At 49.4% G+C, this 24,253-nt stretch overlaps 1 protein-coding gene and 2 non-coding genes across 3 annotated transcripts; all 3 read left to right on the top strand.

The window, feature by feature from the left end:
- The first annotated feature begins 11,783 nt into the window (after positions 1 to 11,783).
- PUP5 (purine permease 5) lies at positions 11,784 to 13,990 on the top strand. The gene is made up of 2 exons (XM_048675567.2): positions 11,784 to 12,026; positions 12,721 to 13,990. Exons 1-2 carry the CDS (start codon positions 11,963 to 11,965, stop codon positions 13,860 to 13,862), a joined length of 1,206 nt encoding a protein of 401 aa, XP_048531524.1. The 5' UTR covers positions 11,784 to 11,962; the 3' UTR covers positions 13,863 to 13,990.
- Positions 13,991 to 14,817: 827 nt separating this feature from the next.
- TRNAS-AGA (transfer RNA serine (anticodon AGA)) lies at positions 14,818 to 14,899 on the top strand. The gene has a single exon. It is a non-coding gene; the product is annotated as a tRNA-Ser (tRNA).
- A 4,091-nt stretch (positions 14,900 to 18,990) lies between these two features.
- TRNAS-AGA (transfer RNA serine (anticodon AGA)) lies at positions 18,991 to 19,072 on the top strand. The gene has a single exon. It is a non-coding gene; the product is annotated as a tRNA-Ser (tRNA).
- Positions 19,073 to 24,253: the final 5,181 nt, after the last annotated feature.

Raw genomic sequence — 24,253 nt, 5'->3', positions numbered from 1 at the left:
GTGCATGTTCGGAGTTCCAGGTGGAAAGTTACTCGGTTTTCTCGTTTCCGAACGGGGGATCGATGCCAATCCTGAAAAAGTTGGCACCATACTCCGGATGAAGCGTCCTGTACGCGTGCACGATGTCCAAAAGCTTACAGGCTGCTTGGCCGCTCTAAGTCAATTCATTTCTCATCTCGGTGAAAAGGCGTTGCCTCTTTACCGACTGATGAAGAAGTCTGACAAGTTCGAGTGGACTCCAGAAGCTGACGCAGCATTTGCAGAGCTCAAAGCTCTGCTCTCCACCCAGCCGGTGCTTGCTGCCCCAATCAGTAAAGAGCCTCTGCTGCTTTACATTGCAGCCACAGGACAAGTTGTCAGTACAGTACTTACGGTCGAGCGGGAAGAAGAAGGAAAGGCCTTCAGAGTTCAGCGCCCAGTCTATTATCTGTCTGAAGTTTTGACCCCTTCAAAACAAAGATACCCTCACTATCAGAAGCTTGTATATGGGATTTACATGACCACGAAGAAGGTTGCACGTTACTTCTTTGACCACTCCATTACAGTCGTCAGCGACGCCCCACTGTCAGAGATTCTACATAACAGAGATGCAACTGGTCGAGTGGCCAAGTGGGCGATTGAACTCCTTCCCTTATATATCAAGTTTGAAGCAAAGAAGGCTATCAAGTCCCAAGCAATCGTAGATTTCATCGCCGAGTGGATTGAACAGCAACTTCCGACTCAAGTTCACTCGGAGCACTGGACCATATTCTTCGATGGATCTAAGATGCTGAATGGTTCCGGTGCTGGGGTAGTTCTAGTCTCCCCCCGAGGAGATAAGCTCAGATATGTTCTCCAGATTCACTTCAATTCCTCCAATAATGAAGCAGAATATGAAGCACTTTTGTACGCGTTGCGCATGGCCATTTCACTCGGCGTCCGTCGCCTCATGGTCTATGGCGACTCAGATTTGGTGGTTAATCAGGTGATGAAGGAGTGGGACGTCAGAAGTCCGGCTATGACTGGTTATTGCAATGCAGTGAGAAAGCTAGAAAAGAAATTCGAGGGGTTGGAGCTTCATCACATCCCCCGACTGAAAAATCAGGCAGCTGACGATTTGGCAAAGATAGGCTCCAAGAGAGAAGCCATTCCCAGCAACGTGTTCCTGGAGCACATTCACTCGCCGTCGGTCCAAGAAGATCCTTTTACAGAAGAAGCCCCGCAGCCGAAAAGTGCCACAGATCTGACTGAAGTCGAAGTTCCTGCTGTGATCGACCTAATCATGGAAGTCTTGGCAATCACTCCCGACTGGACGATACCGTACATCGCGTATATCCTAAGGAAAGAACTCCCAGAGGACGAGGAAGAGGCTCGACAGATCGTCCGCCGATCCAAGGCCTTCACAGTCATAAAGGGGCAGTTGTATAGAGAAAGCGCGACTGGAATTGGTCAGAAGTGCATAACACCAGAAGAGGGTCGGATAATCCTTGATGATATCCACTCGGGGACCTGTGGTCACCATGCGTCCTCTCAGACCATTGTGGCTAAAGCATACCGAGCGGGATTTTACTGGCCTAGAGCAAATGAGATGGCAAAAGAGATAGTCGACAAGTGTGGAGGGTGCCAGTTCTACTCCAACATGTCACACAAGCCTGCATCAGCCCTGAAGACCATTCCACTCGTCTGGACCTTTGCTGTCTGGGGACTAGACATGGTTGGTCCATTGAGAACAGGCAGAAGTGGTTTCACTCATGTGCTTGTGGCAGTCGACAAGTTTACCAAATGGATTGAAGCTAAGTCTATCAAGAATCTCGATGCTTGCACTGCTATCAGTTTCGTCAGAGGGCTAACATTCAGATATGGAGTCCCGCATAGCATCATCACTGACAATGGGTCAAACTTCGATTCGGACAAGTTCAAAGCTTTTTGCGCCTCTCAAGGCACTCGAGTCGACTATGCATCGGTCGCTCATCCCCAGTCGAATGGACAAGCTGAAAGAGCAAATGGTCTGATTCTCAAAGGACTAAAGCCTCGACTGATGCGTGATCTCAAGCACGCGGCAGGTGCTTGGGTCGACGAGCTTCCGTCAGTTCTGTGGGGATTGAGGACCACCCCTAACCGGTCGATTGAAAGAACTCCATTCTTTCTGGTTTATGGAGCCGAAGCAGTTCTGCCAAGTGATCTTCTTCACAACGCGCCCCGAGTCGAGCTTTACACCGAAGATGAAGCAGAACAGGCCCGGCAAGATGCAGTCGACCTCCTAGAAGAAGAGAGGGAGATGGCCATGATCAGATCGACCATTTATCAGCAAGACTTGCGTCGATTCCATGCCCGGAATGTGAAGAGTCGAGCCTTCCAAGAAGGAGATTTGGTCCTCCGAGTGGATCAACAGAAACCACACAAGCTTGCTCCTACTTGGGAAGGCCCCTTCATCGTCACCAAAGTCCTCCACAATGGAGCGTATCACCTCTACAATGTTGATCGCCAGATCGACGAGCCACGAGCTTGGAATGCGGAACTACTCCGCCCCTTTTACACTTGAGTTCTCCCTTGGACGAGATGTAATAAGAAAAATTTCTGTAGTTTATTTTTATCAAAGACAAGAGTGTTCCAATAATTGATGTCACTTCTGTTTGCTTACGAAATCCCCCAGTGGGTGACTTAGCTGCGAATCCGTTTCGCCTAAGTTCGAAAAATCCTACCGAGTGGAGAGCCAGACTCCCACTCGGAGGCTTAGCTGCAGCCCAGCGCTCGCCTAAATTTGAAAAAATCCTACCGAGTGGAGAGCAAACCTCCCACTCGGGGGCTTAGCTGCAGCCCAGTGCTTGCCTAAGTGTTCAAAAATCCTACCGAGTGGAGAGCAAACCTCCCACTCGGAGGCTTAGCTGCAGTCCAGTACTCGCCTAAGTTCTCCCACTAAGAGACTTAGCTGCAGTCAGCACTCGCCTAAGTTTGAAAAAATCCTACCGAGTGGAGAGCAAACCTCCCACTCGGGGGCTTAGCTGCAGCCCAGTGCTTGCCTAAGTGTTCAAAAATCCTACCGAGTGGAGAGCAAACCTCCCACTTGGAGGCTTAGCTGCAGTCCAGTACTCGCCTAAGTTCTCCCACTAAGAGACTTAGCTGTAGTCAGCACTCGCCTAAGTTTGAAAAAAAATCCTACCGAGTGGAGAGCGAACCTCCCACTCGGGGGCTTAGCCGCAGTCCAGCACTCGCCTAAGTTCTCCCACTAAGAGACTTAGCTACAGTCAGACGCTCGCCTAAGTTTGAAAAAATCCTACCGAGTGGAGAGCAAACCTCCCACTCGGGGGCTTAGCTGCAGCCCAGTGCTTGCCTAAGTGTTCAAAAATCCTACCGAGTGGAGAGCAAACCTCCCACTCGGAGGCTTAGCTGCAGTCCAGTACTCGCCTAAGTTCTCCCACTAAGAGACTTAGCTGCAGTCAGCACTCGCCTAAGTTTGAAAAAAAAATCCTACCGAGTGGAGAGCGAACCTCCCACTCGGGGGCTTAGCCGCAGTCCAGCACTCGCCTAAGTTCTCCCACTAAGAGACTTAGCTGCAGTCAGACGCTCGCCTAAGTTTGAAAAAATCCTACCAAGTGGAGAGCAAACCTCCCACTCGGGGGCTTAGCCACAGCCCAGTGCTTGCCTAAGTGTTCAAAAATCCTACCGAGTGGAGAGCAAACCTCCCACTCGGAGGCTTAGCTGCAGTCCAGTACTCGCCTAAGTTCTCCCACTAAGAGACTTAGCTGCAGTCAGCACTCGCCTAAGTTTGAAAAAAAATCCTACCGAGTGGAGAGCGAACCTCCCACTCGGGGGCTTAGCCGCAGTCCAGCACTCACCTAAGTTCTCCCACTAAGAGACTTAGCTGCAGTCAGACACTCGCCTAAGTTTGAAAAAATCCTACCGAGTGGAGAGCAAACCTCCCACTCGGGGGCTTAGTTGCAGCCCAGCGCTCGCCTAAGTGTTTAAAAATCCTACCGAGTGGAGAGCAAACCTCCCACTCGGAGGCTTAGCTGCAGCCCAGTGCTCGCCTAAGTACAAGACACAACCCAATCCGCGAGTCGACTGCTACCTTCCCCTTCGGAGCTGCGCCGCAAATACTAGTTATTCCGAGTGAAGATCAAGATCCACTCGACGAATCAAACCATGAAGATATTCAAACGAGAAATCAAGATCAGATAAAGCCTAAAAGGTCCCAGACCTCAGATCAAAGTACTCAAGCCCTCGGCTCGGCGGATTTTAACGGTTACAAATCCACTCGGCATTCCGAGGCAAATTTAAAGTGAAGCATAAAAGTTTTTCATTCCTCAGGAGGAGGACTGGAAGGGGCGACGAACTCGTCCAAGTCGATCCCGTCTGCAATACGAGTGGCAGCAGCAATAAAAGTCTCCATGAAGTCCTGGAAGTTGTGCTTCCTGGTATTGGCAACTTGGATGGCGGCCAGCTTTTCTTCTCGCGCCTCCTTGCAATGGACGCGGACCAGAGACAGAGCGACATCAGCACCACATATAGCAGAAGATTTCTTCCATTCTGCCACTCGACCCGGGACTTCATTCAGTCGGACCATCAGGGACTCGAGGTCGTTCTGAAGTGTCGTTCCGGGCCAGAGTGATGTGTCAATCTGCAACATCGCAACCTTCAGCCGAGCAAGATAATCAACAACGCTGGTAACACGAGACTCCAGTCGGAGCATGTTCATAGCAGTCTCGTCCTTCACGAGAGAATTGGCGGGATCCAAGCCTGGCTCCACTCGACTGGTTTCCTCTTCGAAGCTCTGGCAGAATTCTGCAAACACGATTCAAGAATAAGACAGTGGCCGTACGCAGGCTCGGCAACTACAAGACAGCTGGGTTGGAATAATTACCTTCGAGCATGACGAACAGCTTCTTGGCGAGTCCACCGAGATAAGCCTCCAGATCTTTTACCTTCCCCGCCAGCTCACTCGCCTTGTCGTGCAGAGCCATCTTTTCTTTCTTCAGTCGACTGGCATCTCGATTAGCTGTCTCGAGAGCAGTTTTCAGTCTGGAGTTCTCCTGTTCAAGAGTTCCGACCGAAGCCAGCTTATCTTCTGCGAGCTTCGTTTTGCTCGAGGCCTCCTTCTGTGCCTCTGCAAGGTCTTGATCCTTCTTCTTCAGAGCTTCCTCCAGTTTATCTGCGGCGCGTCGAGTGGAACCAACATCAAGAATGGACAAGAAAGAAAAGCCACCCGTTAAGAATGGAGAACCTCACCAGCCATACCTTTTGCTTCTTCTTGCGCCTTCTTCAAATTCTCCTGAGCAAGCTTCAAGTTAAGGTTGAGCTGGATCTGCTGATTCTCCAACTCAGTATAGCGAGCTACAAGTTCGCAAGATTTCTATAAAAAGAGAAATCAGTCGACAGACGTCCAAGATAAGTTGCTTCCGAGTAACTAAGAGACAATGATGACGTTTCTAAGACCACAGCCGAATCAAAAACATTCGACAGTAGTCTCGGGGACTACACCCAGTGGATGCACTCAGCGTGCCTCCACTGGTTCGACCAAAAAAAAGAGAAAGATAGAAAAAGTCGACTGCCCGCAGTCGACCGGATACAGTTCCACTCGACCTGGCCCGACCAAACCGAGTGAAGAAATACAGCTACAGCAACACAATGTAAAGACTACAGTCGACTGGCAGCAGTCCACCGTAGTCTCGGGGACTACACCCAGTGGGTGCACTTAGCGTGCCCCCACTCGTCCAAGGATTAGCAGACACACCCAGTGGGTGTACAGATACAGATACAAAAGATCTTCGGAAAAGACACTCTTCAAACAGCATATCATGACAAACCAAGTGTTGAGTCGACTGACCTGGACGTTGCTCTGAAGAGCCGAACTCGCGTCATAGGCTGCTTGGCTGGCCTCCCGAGCCATCTTCACTTGCTCCATTATGATCCCCGCCTGGCGTATAGCCTCCTTTGCAGCAGCCGCTTGGTCCTCAGGGATGGGGTACGCAGCAAAAAGCGAAGGTGGATCCGCAGTCGACGCCGAAGGCCGCACGCTCGTCAGAGGAATGGCGAAAGTCACAGAAGCCCGAGTGGTGTCACCACCATCCCGAGCCATGGCCTCAGATGCCGGAGCAGGTTGGGGGGTCTTGTCAGCCGACGATCTCTTGTTCCTCCTCATTCTCAGCGGTTCGTTGTCGTCGTCATCCGGAAGGTCGATAACATGAGGAGGGGCTGCAAGAGAAACATTCAATCGACCAAAGTTGCAATAAATGATTAGTCGACTCAAAGCAGAACGTCAGTAATTGTACCAGGGTTGGAGGTAACAGCATCCTCCATCTCTTGGTCGTCGTCCTTGGCGGAGACCTCAGAAGTAGCAGCGCTGCAAATCTCGAAAGTCAGTCAGTTGGCTCAATGAATCGACCAAGGATCTGTCCATGGTCGACGAAGGAAAGCAAGTTTTATTATTACCCGGAAATGGTAGGGACAGCTATCTTCATCTTGGGCAGAGCCTTGGGCGGCTTGGACAGCGTCGTGCGTGGGTGCTTGGGAACCTTCCCAGTCGGCGTAGGAGAAGAGGTCCGAGGGCGTTTCGACAACTGCCCAACAGAAGCAGTCGCCTTGCCACGTTCCCGCGCTGGGTCATGTGTGTGCTTGGACCGCCCCTCTGGGCGAGGGGGTTCGACCTCCTCCTCCTCCTCTTCGCTGGAGTCAACGTTGTCGTCTCCCTCTCCCTCACCGTCGGACTCCCACTCGCCTTGGTCGTCCCCACTCTCACCTCCGCTCGCCTCCCCTTCCTCAGTTGGCTCCTGAGCCCCGTTGGGCGTCGAGTACATCTCGGTGGTCGCCTGGAAAGCAATAGACAAGACGAAAGTCAATCGACCAACTCAAAGAAGACCAATGCAGAAAACAAGATTTCAGTCGGGAGCATAAAGACATACCTGGTCCACTTCATACGAGTTGTCGAGTGGAGTTACCCTCCTGGCTCCTCAGGGTTGTCTTTGTTCCCCGTGATGCTCGACAGCCACCCTTCCAGCATCTCGTCGGTGACCTCCTCCGGGTGGATCCGAGTGGTGTCATCGAGACCCGAGTACAACCACATCGGGTGGTCACGGGCCTGGAGCGGTTGGATGCGCCTCTAGAGGAAGACCTCCAGCAGGTCCATCCCAGTCACACCCTCACGGACAAGCTCGACCACTCGACCAGCCAACACTTTGACTTGGGCCCTTTCCTCTGGCGTCACTTTCAGAGAAGCGGGTTTTTCAGCTCGGTCGAGGGAGAAAGGAGGAAGACCAGTCGACTGTCCTGGGGTCGCCTGGTCCTGACAGTAGAACCAGGTCGCCTGCCAACCACGGACCGACTCCGAGAAAGTAATGGATGGAAAACAGCTCTTCCCCCTCATCTGGATCGCCAAGCCCCCGCACAACTGGATCACTTGCGTCCTCTCGTCACTCGACTTGGCCTTCTTGACCGATTGAGAACGGCAGGTAAAGATGTTCTTGAAAAGTCCCCAATGGGGGCGGCAACCCAAGAAAGCCTCACACATGGAAATAAAAGCGGCAAGGTATACAATGGAGTTGGGAGTAAAGTGGTGGAGCTGCGCTCCGAAGAAGTTCAAGAAGCTCCGGAAAAAAGGATGGGGCGGCAGAGAAAACCCTCGGTCGATGTGGGTGGCTAGGAGCACGCACTCACCGTCGCGGGGTTGAGGTTCGATCTCTCCCCCCGGAAGACGCGCGGCTTCGTGGGGAATGACTCCCCCCTCGACCATGTCGTCGAGATCCTCTTACCGGAGCACTGACGGCATCCAGTCGCCCTGGATCCAACCTTTGGGCAGAGCGGTCCTAGAGGAAGATCCGCCCCGAGCAGACCTCTTCCCTTTCCCCGCCGCCGCCGCCTTCTTCGCGCGCTCCAAAGCAGTCGTCTTGCCCTTCACCATCGTCGCCGGCGAAATCTCGAACGGGCTTGCGGCGCTAGGGTGAGAACGGAGGTGGCGGAAGGACTTGCGAAGGGAGAGAGGAAGAAGAAAGCAGAAGGGAGCGCACTGTTTGGAAACCCCGAGCCGGCAACTTATAAGGGGCCGCTTCCGAGTGGCTGACTGGTAGGCCCAGGCTATCCAGTCAAATCCTGCAGCAGACGCGCGCGCAGTACGTGGCAAAAAAGGCGACGCAGGGATCGGGGAGCTTCCGCTTTATCGCTTCCGATTACTACGGCCGCTCCCGTCCCGCGCGCTTCCCAAAATCCGAATCCTGTGACATCCGCGGGCCACAGAACAACTTGTCAAAACAGGAGACCCCGATCGCGCCGGCGCTCAGTATGTCACAAGTAAAGAAATTCACTCGACGATAGGCCTGGAATGGATCAAGGCGACTGAAAGAGGTTGATAACGTCATCCGTGACGATTGGCCCAAAACGAGGCACTCGTGTAGCCCAAAGAACCAGTCGGGAAGATCCCCAACTCTTTCCCCACTCTAACCTCGATCCATTCGGGGGCTAATGATGAAACTATGTACCTAGGGTAGGGGCACGGACCCGTCCAAAGAGCCCTACCCAAGGACATCCCTAGAAGAAGTCACCTTTCAATCGACTTGAAGGTATCTCACTCGACGGGTTCAAGACACTCGACCAAGAAGCTACCACTCGACCGCCAGGAGATCTGAAGTCACTCCGCAGGCAAACGGTCGGCTATTAAGTAGTCTTTATGGTCATTGTAGCACTCTATTAGGGGCGTTACCAGTAACGCCCAACCTTAAATGTACCTTAAACCCTGCATTACTGAGGGCAGGAGAGGGCCGGCGAACTCTATATAAGCCACCCCCCTCCTCAGTATGAAGGGTTCGCACCCCTGTTATTCACACGCCAGTAATCCAGTCGACCGCCTCCGGGCACCGAGACGTAGGGCTGTTACTTCCTCCGCGAAGGGCCTGAACTCGTACATCTTGGTGTGTTTACAACTTCCCAATAGCTGAGATCTAGCCTCTCCATACATACCCCCCTACATCACTGTCAGAGTTAGAACCACGACATGTACTTTATTGGGAAATTTCAAATTTATGAATAAATTGTCTTGTATTAAGTTTAGCATAATATGTTAATCCAAATAGATGCGTATTGCGTGTGCACACTTATTAGTTCAAATAGACGTGTGTTGCACGTGCACACTTACTAGTACACGGTAATTTACCCACACTAGTAATAATGTACGTGCAATGCACGTTTATATTCCCTTCGTCCGAAAATACTTGTCATCAAAATAGGCAAAAATGGATGTATTTAGAACTAAAATACATCTACATACATCCCTTTTTATTCATTTTGATTACAAGTATTTCCAGACGGATGGAGTATTAGGTAGGATATTAGTTGCACGTTATATTAGGTAAGATATATCTGTTGCACGTTGATATTTGGTAAGATATCAATTATTTTTCACGGGAATGGTACGATATTAATTACATGGCAGATTTCAAGGGATAGCGTTGAGTCAAAACGTGTTTATAACCAATGGCAGTGGTTGGTAATTAGAGCGTTAAACGTGTTTGGTGCTCAACATTGAAACGATTTAAACCGCTAGATAACATGATTTGACGGTGAAGATGGTTTGGATCTGCTCATTTAGGTCTTTTTATATTGGTATAGATAGTACAATCGTCAGATGAAAATTCGTCGTAAAGGCATCAAACATCATGGCAGTATTCACCCGCAAAAAAAACATCATGGCAGTATAAAGAGCAATACAAGTAACGAAAAATTACATCCATGTCCGTAGACTACCTAGCGATAACTACAAAGAAATGAAATGAACAGAATGTGTGCCGTCATCATCGCCCCTCCTTCGATGCAAACTTTATTGTAGTAGACAGTCAAGTAGCCTTCATGCTAAGGCCCCGAAAAACTAACACACCAGCACAACAACCATTGTCGATAAAGAGAAGCGTAGATCGGAAGAATCTAACATGTAGACATCCGAACACAGATGAACGAAGACCTGACGCAAGCAGACCTATCGACAACAAACACCGATCTAATCCCGTTGAGATCCGTCAGAGACACACCTCCTCCTTCCAATGATACTAAATGCACCGTTTGGACCGATACTACTCGGGAAGAACCTTATTCCATCTTCAGAGACACGCCCATCCCTGTCATGAATATAAGTGATAAGGAATGAAGGTAAAAGGGAGACGGTGTTGTCTTGTCCTTGTAGCCTGTTTTGAAAACCAGCATAAGGGCATCTTTAGTCCATTCCTTATAAAATCAACTCTTCATACTTAACTCCTTATAATTCGGAAGTTAAACGGTGGCCGGACCTAACTAAACCCTCTAATTTAACTCCCTATAGCCTACATTTCATTCATGCATTTAATCAAACACTTACAATGCAACACTCAATGCACACACAACCTAACAGCATGCCGGCCACACACAACACACATATAAGACGGTGAACTGGATGGATTGGGAAGCCACTCGCCGTCGAGCTGCACGTGTGCAAACCACCCAATTTTTTTGCACGCGGCTCAACTCGGTGGAGCTCAGCATGGAGGTCTTCGAGCAGGTCCAACAGCAGCCACACTCATCTCCAGCAGTTCGCTGCCTCCCAACTTCGCCACCCCGTGCATCACAACTCCGCTTCGTTGAGCACCAACAGTTCCAACCAATGCCAGATCTAGCCGACACCCTTCCGCTTTTCTTTTGCTGCTAACGCGCGCGCACACACACACAACATGTCCTGCATCTAACGCGACACACGGAGGTGTTCACACATAGCCGTCGACATACACACAGGCGCACAAGCACAACCACCATCGTATAGAACACGCGCCAGCGTCATTCTAGTGTCGGTGAGGGTCGTCGGAGGCTTTTTTGGGGAGGGGGGAGGGGGGGTTGGGGGTTACATTTTTCAGATACCCGGGGTAGCGGCGGCCAGCGGCGGAGGTGTGGCATGTGGATAGGAGGAGAAGAAATTTTGTACTCACTAGTAATAATGTACGTGCAATGCACGTTTATATTAAATAGGATATTAATTGCACGTTATATTAGGTAAGATATATCTGTTGTACGTTGGTATTTGGTGAGATATCAATTACTTTTTCGCAGGAATGGTAGGATATTAATTACATGGTAGATTCCAAGGGATAGCGTTGAGTCAAAACGTGTTTATAACCAATAGCAGTGATGGGTAATTAGAGTGTTAAACATGTTCGGTGCTCAACATTGGAACGATTTGAACCGCTAGATAGTATGATTTGACGGTCAAGATGGTTTAGATCTACCCATTTGGGTCATTTTATATTGATATAAATATAGATAGATAAGTGACGTCGAAGGGGTAAAAACAAGATACTTGGGCTGCCTTTTTGGAAAAATCCCTTCAAATTTGTACTTGTCCAAAGACTTAGTTTGGCTAGGTGCGCTTAGCCGCTTATTTTGCTACTCTCAGGATTTTGAAGGAGCCGACTAGACAGGGGCAGATCTAATGGGGGTGTCGTGGATGCCATGGCACCCCCTTCAAAATTACAAAATAAATTTTACTAGACATTTGACACTGAGTACTCATCAAAGTTGTTGCTATTTTCAGACTATTTATTGAGATTATGATAATGTTTAGTGTAATTTAAACTGGGGCATCATTCTAGGTCCGCGGCTGCGACTAGAGATAATACCCTAAAAATTCCTTACAAAAGGACTATCAATGTAACCAGGACGCAGACGCAAGTGCCCTGGTTTGTCTTCTATTTTTTTTGGAGAGAGTCCTGGTTTATTGTGTAGGCCCAAACACGTTAAAAACGCTGGCGCATTATCCTCCTGAAATAGAGTAGGGAGAGACCAAAGAAACCACGTTCACCCGCAAAAAAACGAAACCACGTTGAGCACGCTCCGATGCGACTGCGACTCGACCTACCATCGTCGTAGTATAGATCAATCAATCAATCTCAAGGCTCGCCCACATAAATTAGATGAGCTGGGAGTCGTCGCTGTGTTCCAGGCTAGTTCTACCCCTAAGCTAGCTCCACACCACACGGCGATGGAGAAGGACGGTGACGGCGGCGAAGGCCTCCGCCACCACGCCATCCGGCTCCCGCTCGCAGGTCCGATTCGCTTCTCCCCCACTTCTTTCTCCCTTCGTCATCCGGCGACAGCGGTGATGCCCACCACGCCATCCGGCCCCCGCTCACCGGACCGGAATTCTGTTGGTTGCTTCTCTTCTCTGCTCCATCCTATCCGTTCCTATCCCTGCCTAGGGCGAAACGGTTGAATCAATCCAAGGTTCCTGGCCCTGGGCACGTACGCCCAGCAATTAGTTAGGTTCTTTTGGTTCCAGATTTGTGAAATCTACCCTACCACTTATTGCTCAGGATTGATTGCCAATCGATTGCGGTGGCTTTACAGTGGAGCAGAGTGTGGGGAGGGGAGCCAAGAATCAAATAAACCTTTTTTCTTTCCTTTTTATTATTGATTAAACAATATATATACTACTAGCAATGATTGTTGGACGGTAATCTGAAGCAATGCTATGGTGGATTTTGGGGAGCTTGATTTACCTAATTAACTTTCATGGATTTTTGGCTAGCCAAATGAATTTTAGCTGACAGCTAGTACCTCTTAGTTCAGTTATTTTGCTTACTGAAAATAGTTTTTTTGGTCGAGTTACTGAAAATATGTTGCCGCCTCGATACAGTACTGTACATGGCTCTGCTAGATTTAGTTTTTAGTTTCTGGTGCCAAATCTGAAGTTCTGAACGTGCTGTTTCTATTGAACTGAACTGTGATATTCGCCATAAGTTGCAGCAATGGAGGGCTCGGGCTCGGAGATCACCAGCAACGGAGGGCCAAGCGTCTCGCTGCGCCAGAAAGCGTCTTCGCTCATGGCCTCCTCGGCAGCGGCGTACCGCAGCAAGCCCGCCTCCTTCTGGGCGCTCCTCGCGCTCAGCGGCGGCGCGATGCTCACGGCGTTCCCGGCGGCCAGCCTGCTCTCGCGCCTCTACTACAACGGAGGCGGCCAGAGCAAGTGGATCCTCTCGTGGTCCGCCGTCGCCGGCTGGCCCATCCCGGCGCTGCTGCTGCTCCCCTGCTACCTCTTCAGCGACGCGTCGCCGACGTGGCCGCCGTCGCCCTGGCTCTGCTTCTGGTACGCCCTGCTCGGCCTGCTCAGCGCCGCCGACAACCTCATGTACGCCTGGGCCTACGCGTACCTGCCGGCCTCCACGGCGTCCCTCGTCGCCGCGTCCTCGCTCGCCTTCTCCGCCGTGTTCGGCCGCCTCATCGTGGGGAAGAAGAACAGGATAGGCCTGTCCACGCTGAACGCCATCGTGGTGATCACCGCCGGCGTGGTGATCATCGCGCTGGACTCGGGGTCCGACCGGTACCCGGGGGTCACGGGCCGGCAGTACGCGCTCGGGTTCGCGCTGGACGTGGCCGGGTCGGCGCTCCACGGCCTCATCTTCGCGCTCTCGGAGCTCGTCTTCGACAAGTACCTCAGCAACGGCAGCGGAGACGGTGCCGCCGCGACCCGCTTCCACGTGGTGCTGGAGCAGCAGGCGGCGGTGTCGCTGAGCGCGTTCGCGTTCACGTCGGCGGGGCTGGCGGCCACCGACGGGTTCGCGGCGATGCGGCGGGAGGCCGCGGGGTTCAGTGCCGCAGGGGGAGGGAAGGCGGGGTACGCGATGGTGATGGGGTGGTCGGCGGCGACGTTCCAGTTGGGGGTGCTGGGGGCGACGGGGGTGGTGTACCTGGGGTCGACGGTGCTGGCCGGCGTGCTGAACGCGGTGAGGGTGCCGCTGACGAGCGTGGCGGCGGTGGTGTGGTTCCACGACCCCATGAGCGGCTTCAAGATCCTGTCGCTGGTGATCACCGTGTGGGGGTTCGGGTCATACATGGTCGGCCATTCGTCGGCCAAGAAAACGTCAGGAGGTTCGCCTCAATAACAACATAGGCGGCAAAATCAAATTAGGAGCTGATGCTATGGTTTTTTACTGGAGAGGAGTATAGTTCTGATTCGTGGTTGGTGAATGATGTGTGTTTGAACACAACAGTGATGTAGTCTCGCGTTGAATTTTTTTTTTTTGCATTACACAAGCGCTCATATACACACGCATGCACTCACCCCTATGAACGCACACACGCACACCCTACCTCTATGAGCACCTTCTCCTCACACTGAAAGCGCATCGCCGGAAATCCTGAAATAAATTCAGGAATAATGCGAGTACCAGGATTTGAACTCTGGTGGGTTAGGGATACCACTGTCCATCTAACCAACTCAATCACGGGTTGATTCGCGTCTCGCGTTGAAATTGAAGTGTACATTCGATCGATATGTTGGGTTTTTGTAGGTATCTTATCCAAAAATGCTACACCTACGTACAACTTCTACGTAACATACGTAATCCCCTCCCCACTAATCAAACTCCCCCCTGATTTCAAGGATGGCCCGCGTCCCCGACTAATGGCCAATAAAAATCTGCCAAATCAGCTCATACGTAAGATACGTAACACGCATTACGTAGGTGTAGCATTTTTGAATAAGATAAACATACAAAGAGTTACACGCAATTACATGTTGATTAGGATTTTTTTTATCTACTAACCAATCATAAACTTGCCCTCCTTCCTCTGATTTTCAGGGGAGGTGGGCCGCCTCCCTACCTGTTGATCAATCAAATCAATCCTTTTTGTAAAACCTTATAACTCGTTTGTACATGTAGCATTACTTCTTATCACATACTGTACGTTGGAAATGGCTTTGTTGTACGTACTTTGTTTGTCTGGCACCGAACCGAAAAGGCTGCCTGCTTGTTTTATCGCCCGCGTTCTCCTGCTGGCTTAGACAAAAATAAGTTCTCAGTACTCTAATCACAATTCAGAGACTAATCGCAGAAGGTGGTCGTGCCGGAGTGGTTATCGGGCATGACTAGAAATCATGTGGGCTTTGCCCGCGCAGGTTCGAATCCTGCCGACCACGCTTCCACTTTTTTGTTCTCCTATTTTCTTTTCTTGAAAAGGCCAAAAGCCGAAAACACCAACCCAAACTAAATTTGCATGTGTTTTTCCTCTCCCTTTTACAACACAATAGCCGGTCAACTTCTACGAAACGACCACAAATTTATAAGAATGGGCTTAACATTTTCTTTAGGTGAAAGGCAAACAGCACCTTGTTTATATCTCAATTTAGGGGCATGTAAAGATTGTTTGGTGGATTAACCAGCCAAACATGATGACCAACTTCCAGAGTAGTAGCCACTCGAGCTAGCCTTTGAGTCGGACGAGGCTGTTCCGATCCCGAGCTCATGTAAGCTCGGAAGAAAAGTAAAATCACATAAAACGGAAAAAAATCATAAAGGTTCGAATCCTGCCGACCACGCTTTCACTTTTTTGTTCTCCTATTTTTTTTCCTTGAAAAGGCCAAAAGCCGAAAACACCAACCCAAACTAAATTTGCATGTGTTTTTCCTCTCCCTTTTACAACACAATAGCCGGCCAACTTCTACGAAACGACCACAAATTTATAAGAATGGGCTTAACATTTTCTTTAGGTGAAAGGCAAACAGCACCTTGTTTATATCTCAATTTAGGGGCATGTAAAGATTGTTTGGTGGATTAACCAGCCAAACATGATGACCAACTTCCAGAGTAGTAGCCACTCGAGCTAGCCTTTGAGTCGGACGAGGCTGTTCTGATCCCGAGCTCATGTAAGCTCGGAAGAAAAGTAAAATCACATAAAACGGAAAAAAATCATAAAGGTTCGAATCCTGCCGACCACGCTTTCACTTTTTTGTTCTCCTATTTTTTTTCCTTGAAAAGGCCAAAAGCCGAAAACACCAACCCAAACTAAATTTGCATGTGTTTTTCCTCTCCCTTTTACAACACAATAGTTGGCCAACTTCTACGAAACGACCACAAATTTATAAGAATGGGCTTAATGGGCTTAACATTTTCTTTAGGTGAAAGGCAAACAGCACCTTGTTTATATCTCAATTTAGGGGCATGTAAAGATTGTTTGGTGGATTAACCAGCCAAACATGATGACCAACTTCCAGAGTAGTAGCCACTCGAGCTAGCCTTTGAGTCGGACGAGGCTGTTCTGATCCCGAGCTCATGTAAGCTCGGAAGAAAAGTAAAATCACATAAAACGGAAAAAAATCATAAAGGTTCGAATCCTGCCGACCACGCTTTCACTTTTTTGTTCTCCTATTTTTTTTCCTTGAAAAGGCCAAAGCCGAAAACACCAACCCAAACTAAATTTGCATGTGTTTTTCCTCTCCCTTTTACAACACAATAGCTGGCCAACTTCTACGAAACGACCACAAATTTATAAGAATGGGCTTAACATTTTCTTTAGGTGAAAGGCAAACAGCACCTTGTTTATATCTCAATTTAGGGGCATGTAAAGATTGTTTGGTGGATTAACCAGCCAAACATGATGACCAACTTCCAGAGTAGTAGCCACTCGAGCTAGCCTTTGAGTCGGACGAGGCTGTTCTGATCCCGAGCTCATGTAAGCTCGGAAGAAAAGTAAAATCACATAAAATGGAAAAAAATCATAAAGGTTTTGTGCCAAATATTGATAATGTTTAAACATTGATAATGTTTAGACTGCTTGCAAAGTTTCATCACCGGATGACATTCACGGAAAACATGGCAAAAAAATCAGTGCTTTCAAATATTACTTTCAAAAGCATTTTTTACCATTGATTTTTAATTATTTTGCGAAGGCCAAAAGCCCAAAACACCAACCCAAACTAAATTTGCATGTGTTTTCCGTCTCTGTTTTGTAGCACGATGGCTTGCCAACTTCTACAAACTGAAAAAGACTTTCGCTCCGTTTTATATATAAAGCAAACCGCCACGAGCATACAAAGTTCAAATAAAGAATGCAAACGCACACAAAGTCTCATGAATAAGATTCCGCTGAGGGTACCAGCTCAACAAGCCGAAGGTAGACCACAATTTCATAAGAATATGTTTAACCTTTTTTTAGGTGAAGGTAAACAACGCCATTATTTATATCTCAAAGTAGGGGCATAGAAAGATTGTTTGGTGGATTAACCAGCCAAACATGATGACCAACTTCCAGAGTAGTCTCCACTCGAGCTAGCCTTTGAGTCGGACGAGGCTGTTTTGATCCCGAGCTCATGTAAGCTCGGAAGAACAGTAAAATCACATAAAATGAAAAAAAACATAAATGTTTTGTGCCGAACATTGATCATGTTTTGACTGCTTGCGAAGTTTCATCACTGGATGACATTCACGGAAAACATGGCAAAAAAAATTGATGCTTTAAAATGTTACTTTCAAAAGAACTTTTGACCATTGATTTTTTTACCACATCTTCCACGAATGTCATTCATGATGAAGATTTGCAAGCATTGAAAACATTTGTCATTCATGATGAAGCTTTGCAAGCATTGATTTTTTACTGTTCATATGAGCTCGGGATCAGAAGAATACTTCCGCTATGAGCCTCCTTAACATGTGCGTGGTTCATGGCCTATATTACAAACCAAAATACTATTCATGTGAGCTAAGATATCCTTCATAATCATGTAGTGTCCCCTGACTATTTTGGTGCTTGAAGATCTTTAACAACTCTCAGACAGTTAGTTGCTATGCATAGCAGTGCATAAGATCTTCTCCCAAAGCGAGTGATTCCCAGTAAGCATAAGCATTTAGGGTTGTTGTAGTCGTCACCCCTTCAAAAACCACTACCAATGAACCCAAGTAGGCACGCTGGTCATTTCGGCATGGTGCAGTGGAGGATGGTCAAGACTGGGTGAGGAAGAAGGTCGGATGCAGCTGGGTGGAGATTCAAACGAGGTGAGCAAAATCACCATAATCAGGGTTAGGAGGCGATTCACATGGTTTTGGAAAGATCGGGAGTTAAATACCGCGTTTTAGACCTCAGGGGATAAATTAGCCATTTTATGTACCCCTGGGGTGATGTGGACTTCTTTCTCGATGCCGCCATGCGTCCTGCTCAATGCAGCTGAACGCCATGGAGCTCGCCATGTCCAACGATGGACGTGCCAAAGAATGTCCTTGCTATAGCCTGTGTTGCACGATCTTTCCACGACAATAACAAGGGATGGAGGCGTAACATGATGTGGGTGCCTGAGAGTGGTGATCATAGCCGCATGGGAGCAACACTGAGATTCCCAATTTATCGCAGGATAAGTGGCTCTTCAATTTTTTTTGGCACCCTCGAAAACAAGAATAGTTGCCACATCGTGGAATCGATTTGGATGCCGAGTAATTAGATTATTCTACTTCAAGATTTGTGGAATTTATTGATCAGAGTTGATTGCCACGCGTAGACTGTGCACTGTGGAGTATGAGCAGTAATAGTTGGGGGTGAGCAATGTGGTCTAGGAACAAAAATAAATAAAGGAGATGTATGCATTTTCGCTGATGGATCGACTTTTTCATCGTGGGTGGACAACAATGTGAAGCAATGTGGCGGTGCATTTTGGGGAAACTATAAACCGTTTGATCTAATTAGTGAACTCCCATGAATTTTAGCTGGCCCAAACGGATTTTAGCAAGCAGCTCATAGTTCTGTTTGACTACAAACTTAATTTTGTCGTTCAAATTAGACATGTTCTCATGTTGTTGCCGCCTCAGTACAGTACAAGTGGCTCTGCTGTACTCGGCCCTACTGACCTACAAATTCAAAGTTAGTTTTAACTTTGAGTTGCAGGCAGCATATTTGAATTTCACAAGTTCCATTTGCTTCATTTCTGAACTTTATTTTCTCGGCATCCACAGCGGCGGCGTACCGCAGCAAGCACGCCTTCTTCCGGGCGCTCGTCGCACTCATGGGGCGGCGCGATGCTGACAGCATTCCCGGCGTAGAGCCCTGGCGGCTACTGCTCGGCTTCCTCGGACAGCCTCATGTGGTTGCTTGATCGCGGTAAACATGGCTGAACTGCTACTTTTCTGACACCGAATACACTGCCTGTTTTTTCACAAGTTTGATTGTATTGGTTCAAGTCAGTTTGCTACTCCAAGCTGACTAAAAACGACTGAGATAGCTCTGAGAAGCAAAAATGACAAGCAAGTGGTCGTGCCGGAGTGGTTATCGGGCATGACTAGAAATCATGTGGGCTTTGCCCGCGCAGGTTCGAATCCTGCCGACCACGCTTTTTTTATGTTTTATTTTTTCCTTAACATTTCCCTTCGAAATACGCTTTTTTTTATGTTTTATTTTTTCCTTAACATTTCCCTTCGAAATACTGCAGGGAAAATCGATGTTGCCAAGCCGAATGCCACATGCTTCGATCATTACGACCTTAGATATGTACTTGCTCAATATTTTAGGAGGGAACAAAAGAACCAACACAAATCCTGCCGACCACGCTTTTTTTTATGTTTTATTTTTTTCTTAACATTTCCCTTCGAAATACTGCAGGGAAAATCGATGTTGCCAGGCCGAATGCCACATGCTTCGATCATTACGACCTCAGATCTGTACTTGCTCAATATTTTAGGAGGGAACAAAAGAACCAACACAAACAGAATTTACATGTGTTTTTCCTCCCTTTTTACAACACACGGTGGCTGGCCAGCTTCGACAACAATTTGATGAAGAATGCGACTAAGGGCATCTCCCGATCTTTCGAGCAGTTCGAATGTGCTTTCTCATCCAATGCGGGTCTACATCGATCCGTTCGGTGGTCCAGACATACATTTTTGAGAGAAGTGCATATTTCAACCCTCAATTTTTGCCCTAATCTATTTCGAATCCTGCCGACCACACTTTTTTTATGTTTTATTTTTTTCTTAACATTTCCCTTCGAAATACTGCAGGGAAAATCGATGTTGCCAAGCCGAATGCCACATGCTTCGACCATTACGACCTCAGATCTGTACTTGCTCAATATTTTAGGAGGGAACAAAAGAACCAACCCAAACAGAATTTACATGTGTTTTTCCTCCCTTTTTACAACACACGGTGGCTGGCCAGCTTCGACAACAATTTGATGAAGAATGCGACTAAGGGCATCTCCCGATCTTTCGAGCAGTTCGAATGTGCTTTCTCATCCAATGCAGGTCTACATCGATCCGTTCGGTGGTCCAGACATACATTTTTGAGAGAAGTGCATATTTCAACCCTTAATTTTTGCCCTAGTCTATTTCGAATCCTGCCGACCACGCTTTTTTTATGTTTTATTTTTTTCTTAACATTTCCCTTCGAAATGCTGCAGGGAAAATCAATGTTGCCAAACCGAATGCCACATGCTTCGACCATTACGACCTCAGATCTGTACTTGCTCAATATTTTAGGAGGGAACAAAAGAACCAACCCAAACAGAATTTACATGTGTTTTTCCTCCCTTTTTACAACACGCGGTGGCTGGCCAGCTTCGACAACAATTTGATGAAGAATGCGACTAAGGGCATCTCCCGATCTTTCGAGCAGTTCAAATGTGCTTTCTCATCCAATGCGGGTCTACATCGATCCGTTCGGTGGTCCAGACATACATTTTTGAGAGAAGTGCATATTTCAACCCTCAATTTTTGCCCTAATCTATTTCGAATCCTGCCGACCACGCTTTTTTTATGTTTTATTTTTTTTCTTAACATTTCCCTTCGAAATACTGCAGGGAAAATCGATGTTGCCAAGCCGAATGCCACATGCTTCGACCATTACGACCTCAGATCTGTACTTGCTCAATATTTTAGGAGGGAACAAAAGAACCAACCCAAACAAAAATTACATGTGTTTTTCCTCCCTTTTTACAACACACGGTGGCTGGCCAGCTTCGACAACAATTTGATGAAGAATGCGACTAAGGGCATCTCCCGATCTTTCGAGCAGTTCGAATGTGCTTTCTCATCCAATGCGGGTCTACATCGATCCGTTCGGTGGTCCAGACATACATTTTTGAGAGAAGTGCATATTTCAACCCTTAATTTTTGCCCTAGTCTATTTCGAATCCTGCCGACCACGCTTTTTTTATGTTTTATTTTTTTCTTAACATTTCCCTTCGAAATACTGCAGGGAAAATCGATGTTGCCAAGCCGAATGCCACATGCTTCGACCATTACGACCTCAGATCTGTACTTGCTCAATATTTTAGGAGGGAACAAAAGAACCAACACAAACAGAATTTACATGTGTTTTTCCTCCCTTTTTACAACACACGGTGGCTGGCCAGCTTCGACAACAATTTGATGAAGAATGCGACTAAGGGCATCTCCCGATCTTTCGAGCAGTTCGAATGTGCTTTCTCATCCAATGCGGGTCTACATCGATCCGTTCGGTGGTCCAGACATACATTTTTGAGAGAAGTGCATATTTCAACCCTCAATTTTTGCCCTAGTCTAATTTACAAACCCGAACTCTAATACCATCTAAATTACAACCCCCAACTCTCAAAACCGGTCAAGATTCAACCTTCCCCTCTCTGTTGACCGGTTTTGACCTGGTTGACCGGTTTTGACCAGTCAACAGGTCCAGTCAGCATGCCACATCAGCAAAAAAGTGCAAAAATTCCAAGGAAGCAACCTGTAAAATCGAAGAAAATCCAGAAAAAGAAATAAGAAATCCAATTTTCGAAAAACACGGAAAATAAAAAAACGAATTTCCAAAAAAAATCCAGAAACTCAAATTCCAGAAAAAAATCATTTTTTATTTTCCCTAGCTTTTTTCGGAATTTCCAAAACGAATTTTCCCTAGCTTTTTCAATACACATATATGTTAGTTGTAAATAACATCGAGTAGCTGCTAAATACCTACTTCGTCACCAATTTAGTTACTGCAATAAGCAAGAGATGATCGATTAAGCATTTTTCTTTTTGAATGCCTACTTACCAGAGTTGCTTATCTTCTGCTCAATTGGCTTTTATCATTACTATGTTCTGCTTTGTGTAGCATGTTGCATATTTTTTGTCTGCAAACCATTACAAAGAAAAAAAGACATACTGTCACTAATTGTAATGCCTGACAGGTCAATTAACTTTCAACGTCATCATGTCAGTGGAATCAAGCAGCAAACAAAAAAAAAATCACATGGGGGCGCACACATGAAGAAAGGTTACTAAAGTTGAGATCGGGGAAACAAAAGATAGTCATTGGACCCAAACCAGGGAGGCACAGAGCTGTGGTTCGGAGGAGCCGTCGGTGTCATGGGGTACAAAGGAGGCTGGATCGGGTCTGAGAGACTGGTGGCAGGACACACAACCAAGAGACCTAGAAGGAGGTACCTGTCATGCTCTCACCCTCCTACCGTTGACGCAATAGCGATGCAACGTGGATGGTGAGGACACAGACAACGGCGATGGGGGCAACACGCCAACAAGGCTAAAGTTTTCTGCCGGCACGCGTCGGTCGTGGCCTTCACACGGACTCCCATACGCCGGGAGGTGGGATGTGGACCTGGCGGTGGCTTATGGCGAGGCACACGCCGCCGACGAGCTAAGGGCATCTCCAGCCGTTGGCCCCTGGGGCGCACCGACGCTAAATCGCACATTGGGGGCGTGATGCCTTCCAGTCGCGGCCTTCCACGGATTTTTAAAATGTTTAAATTCGGCGCAAACACAATGCAAACATGTTTGAGTTTGTTTAAATTTAAACATATTTTATAAAAAAAGGAAAAACTACCGCGGGCTACCCCGCCGTCTCCCTCGCCGCCCGCCCACGCGGTTCTACATGCCGAGGAGACTGTAGAACCGCGTGTAGTCACCGCCGTCGTCGTCGCCCCCGCCGACGCCTCCGCCGTCCCTACTGCATCCCTCCCCCGGTTGGCGCGGCGGGTTGGACGGTCCGGGGGCGTCGTCGTCGTCGTCGCTGTCGAGGACCACGACGTCGTGCTTGTCCTCGCGCCCACGCTTGCGGGCGGCGATCTCCTCCAGGGCCCGGCGCTGCCGGACCATCTCGTTGCGGAGGTAGTCGTCCCGCGCCCACCGCAGGGCGTCCTCGTCGGAGAAGCCACGCCGGGCTATCTCCTCGTACTCCGCGGGGAGGCCGGGCTCCGGCTTGGGCTCAACGAGGACGAAGCGGCCGGTGGGGGAGGCGTTGTCGCCGATGCGGACGCCGGAGCTGCGGGTGCGCGCGCTGACAGGCGTGCCCTGGGGCTCCGGCTTGACGGGGCGGAGGTGGAGGCAGGGGGAGCCGCCGGACGAGGAGGAGGACCCCCCGGTCTCCATGCGCCTCGGGGTCCAAGAGCTTCCCCAGCTGCGTGGGAAGGACGGAGGAGTGGGGTACTCGAGGCGCGGCGTGTTGCTACCCTCGATGTACTCGAGGACGGCCTCCAACGTGCGCCCGGGCACGCCCCATCACCGACGCCGGCCGACGGCGTTGAGCCTGCCGGAGGGCTCGACGCCATTGGTGGCCTCGAGCTGCTCGGCGTGACGGCGGCGGAAATAAGGCTCCCAGAGCGGGCTGTCGGGGACGTACCGTGGCCCCTCCCTCGCCGCACGCGGCAGGGACGAGCAGATGCGTGCGATCTCGGCACGCCGCGCCGTGCCGGTGGGTACCGGGGGCACCGGCACGCCGCCAGCGCTGATCCTCCACGCCCCGGGCACCCGCATGTCCGGCGGGACCGGGTACTCGGCCTCGAAAAGGAGGCGAGCCTCGTTCTCGTGAAGATGGCGGCGGCCGAAGCCGTTCGCCGCCGCGCCGTCGCCTGGAAAGCGCTCGGTCATGGGTATGATGAACTGGAGACGGCGAGAGAGAGAAGAGGGAGGAACGACGACGACGAGAGAGTGCGAGTCGCCGAGTGCGCTGGGGCGCGTCTTATATAGGCCGAGGCGCCGCCCGTGCGCGAGCCGCCGTGAGTACGCGTGGCGGGCGAGGGAGGGCGAGGGACGCGCGTCATCCGGTCTTCACTGCGCCGCCCGTGAGGCATCAATGGCGCAGGCTGACCGGCGCGGCAGCGCGGCAGTTTTGGCATTGATTCGCCGCGGGAAACGAGGCGATGAGGACGACGAAGGGGCGAGAAGAGAGCCGTGTCCCTGACGCGGCGGGCCCGCGGCTGTTTCGCGCCAAAACAGTTCGCCCCCGGGCGCCCCCCAGCGCGCCGGGTTCGGCCTGGGTCCGCCGGCGCTGTTTTCGGCTCAAGCCGGCGAAAATCGAGTTCTTGAGACGTGACTGGGCTAATTTTTCGACGCCGGCGTAAAAAAAAACGTCTGAAAAGACCTTCCTAAAGACGCGGCTGGAGATGCCCGATGTAGACGTCAGTCATAATTGGGAGCCGAGCACAAGGATCGGCGATAGGAGCAAACCCTTTTATGCGCGCGGATAGCGGTGGGGCGGTCACGAAGGAAGTGAGCAAGAAGATAGGAACACGGTCAACAAATGTGTGGCGCGGCTAGATGAT

Source organism: Triticum urartu, chromosome 5A (genome assembly GCF_056163025.1).
Source record: "Triticum urartu cultivar PI428250 chromosome 5A, HENAU_Tu73, whole genome shotgun sequence".
In the NCBI taxonomy this organism is placed as follows: domain Eukaryota; kingdom Viridiplantae; phylum Streptophyta; class Magnoliopsida; order Poales; family Poaceae; genus Triticum; species Triticum urartu.
This window is presented reverse-complemented; position numbering and strand designations above follow the sequence as displayed.

Excerpts from the sequence above, each read along its gene's own strand:
- PUP5 (XM_048675567.2), top strand. The coding sequence starts at position 11,963 with ATGGAGAAGGACGGTGACGGCGGCGAAGGCCTCCGCCACCACGCCATC. Across the intron at positions 12,027-12,720 it reads CATCCGGCTCCCGCTCGCAG|TTGCAGCAATGGAGGGCTCG; the intron begins GTCCGATTCGCT and ends ATTCGCCATAAG.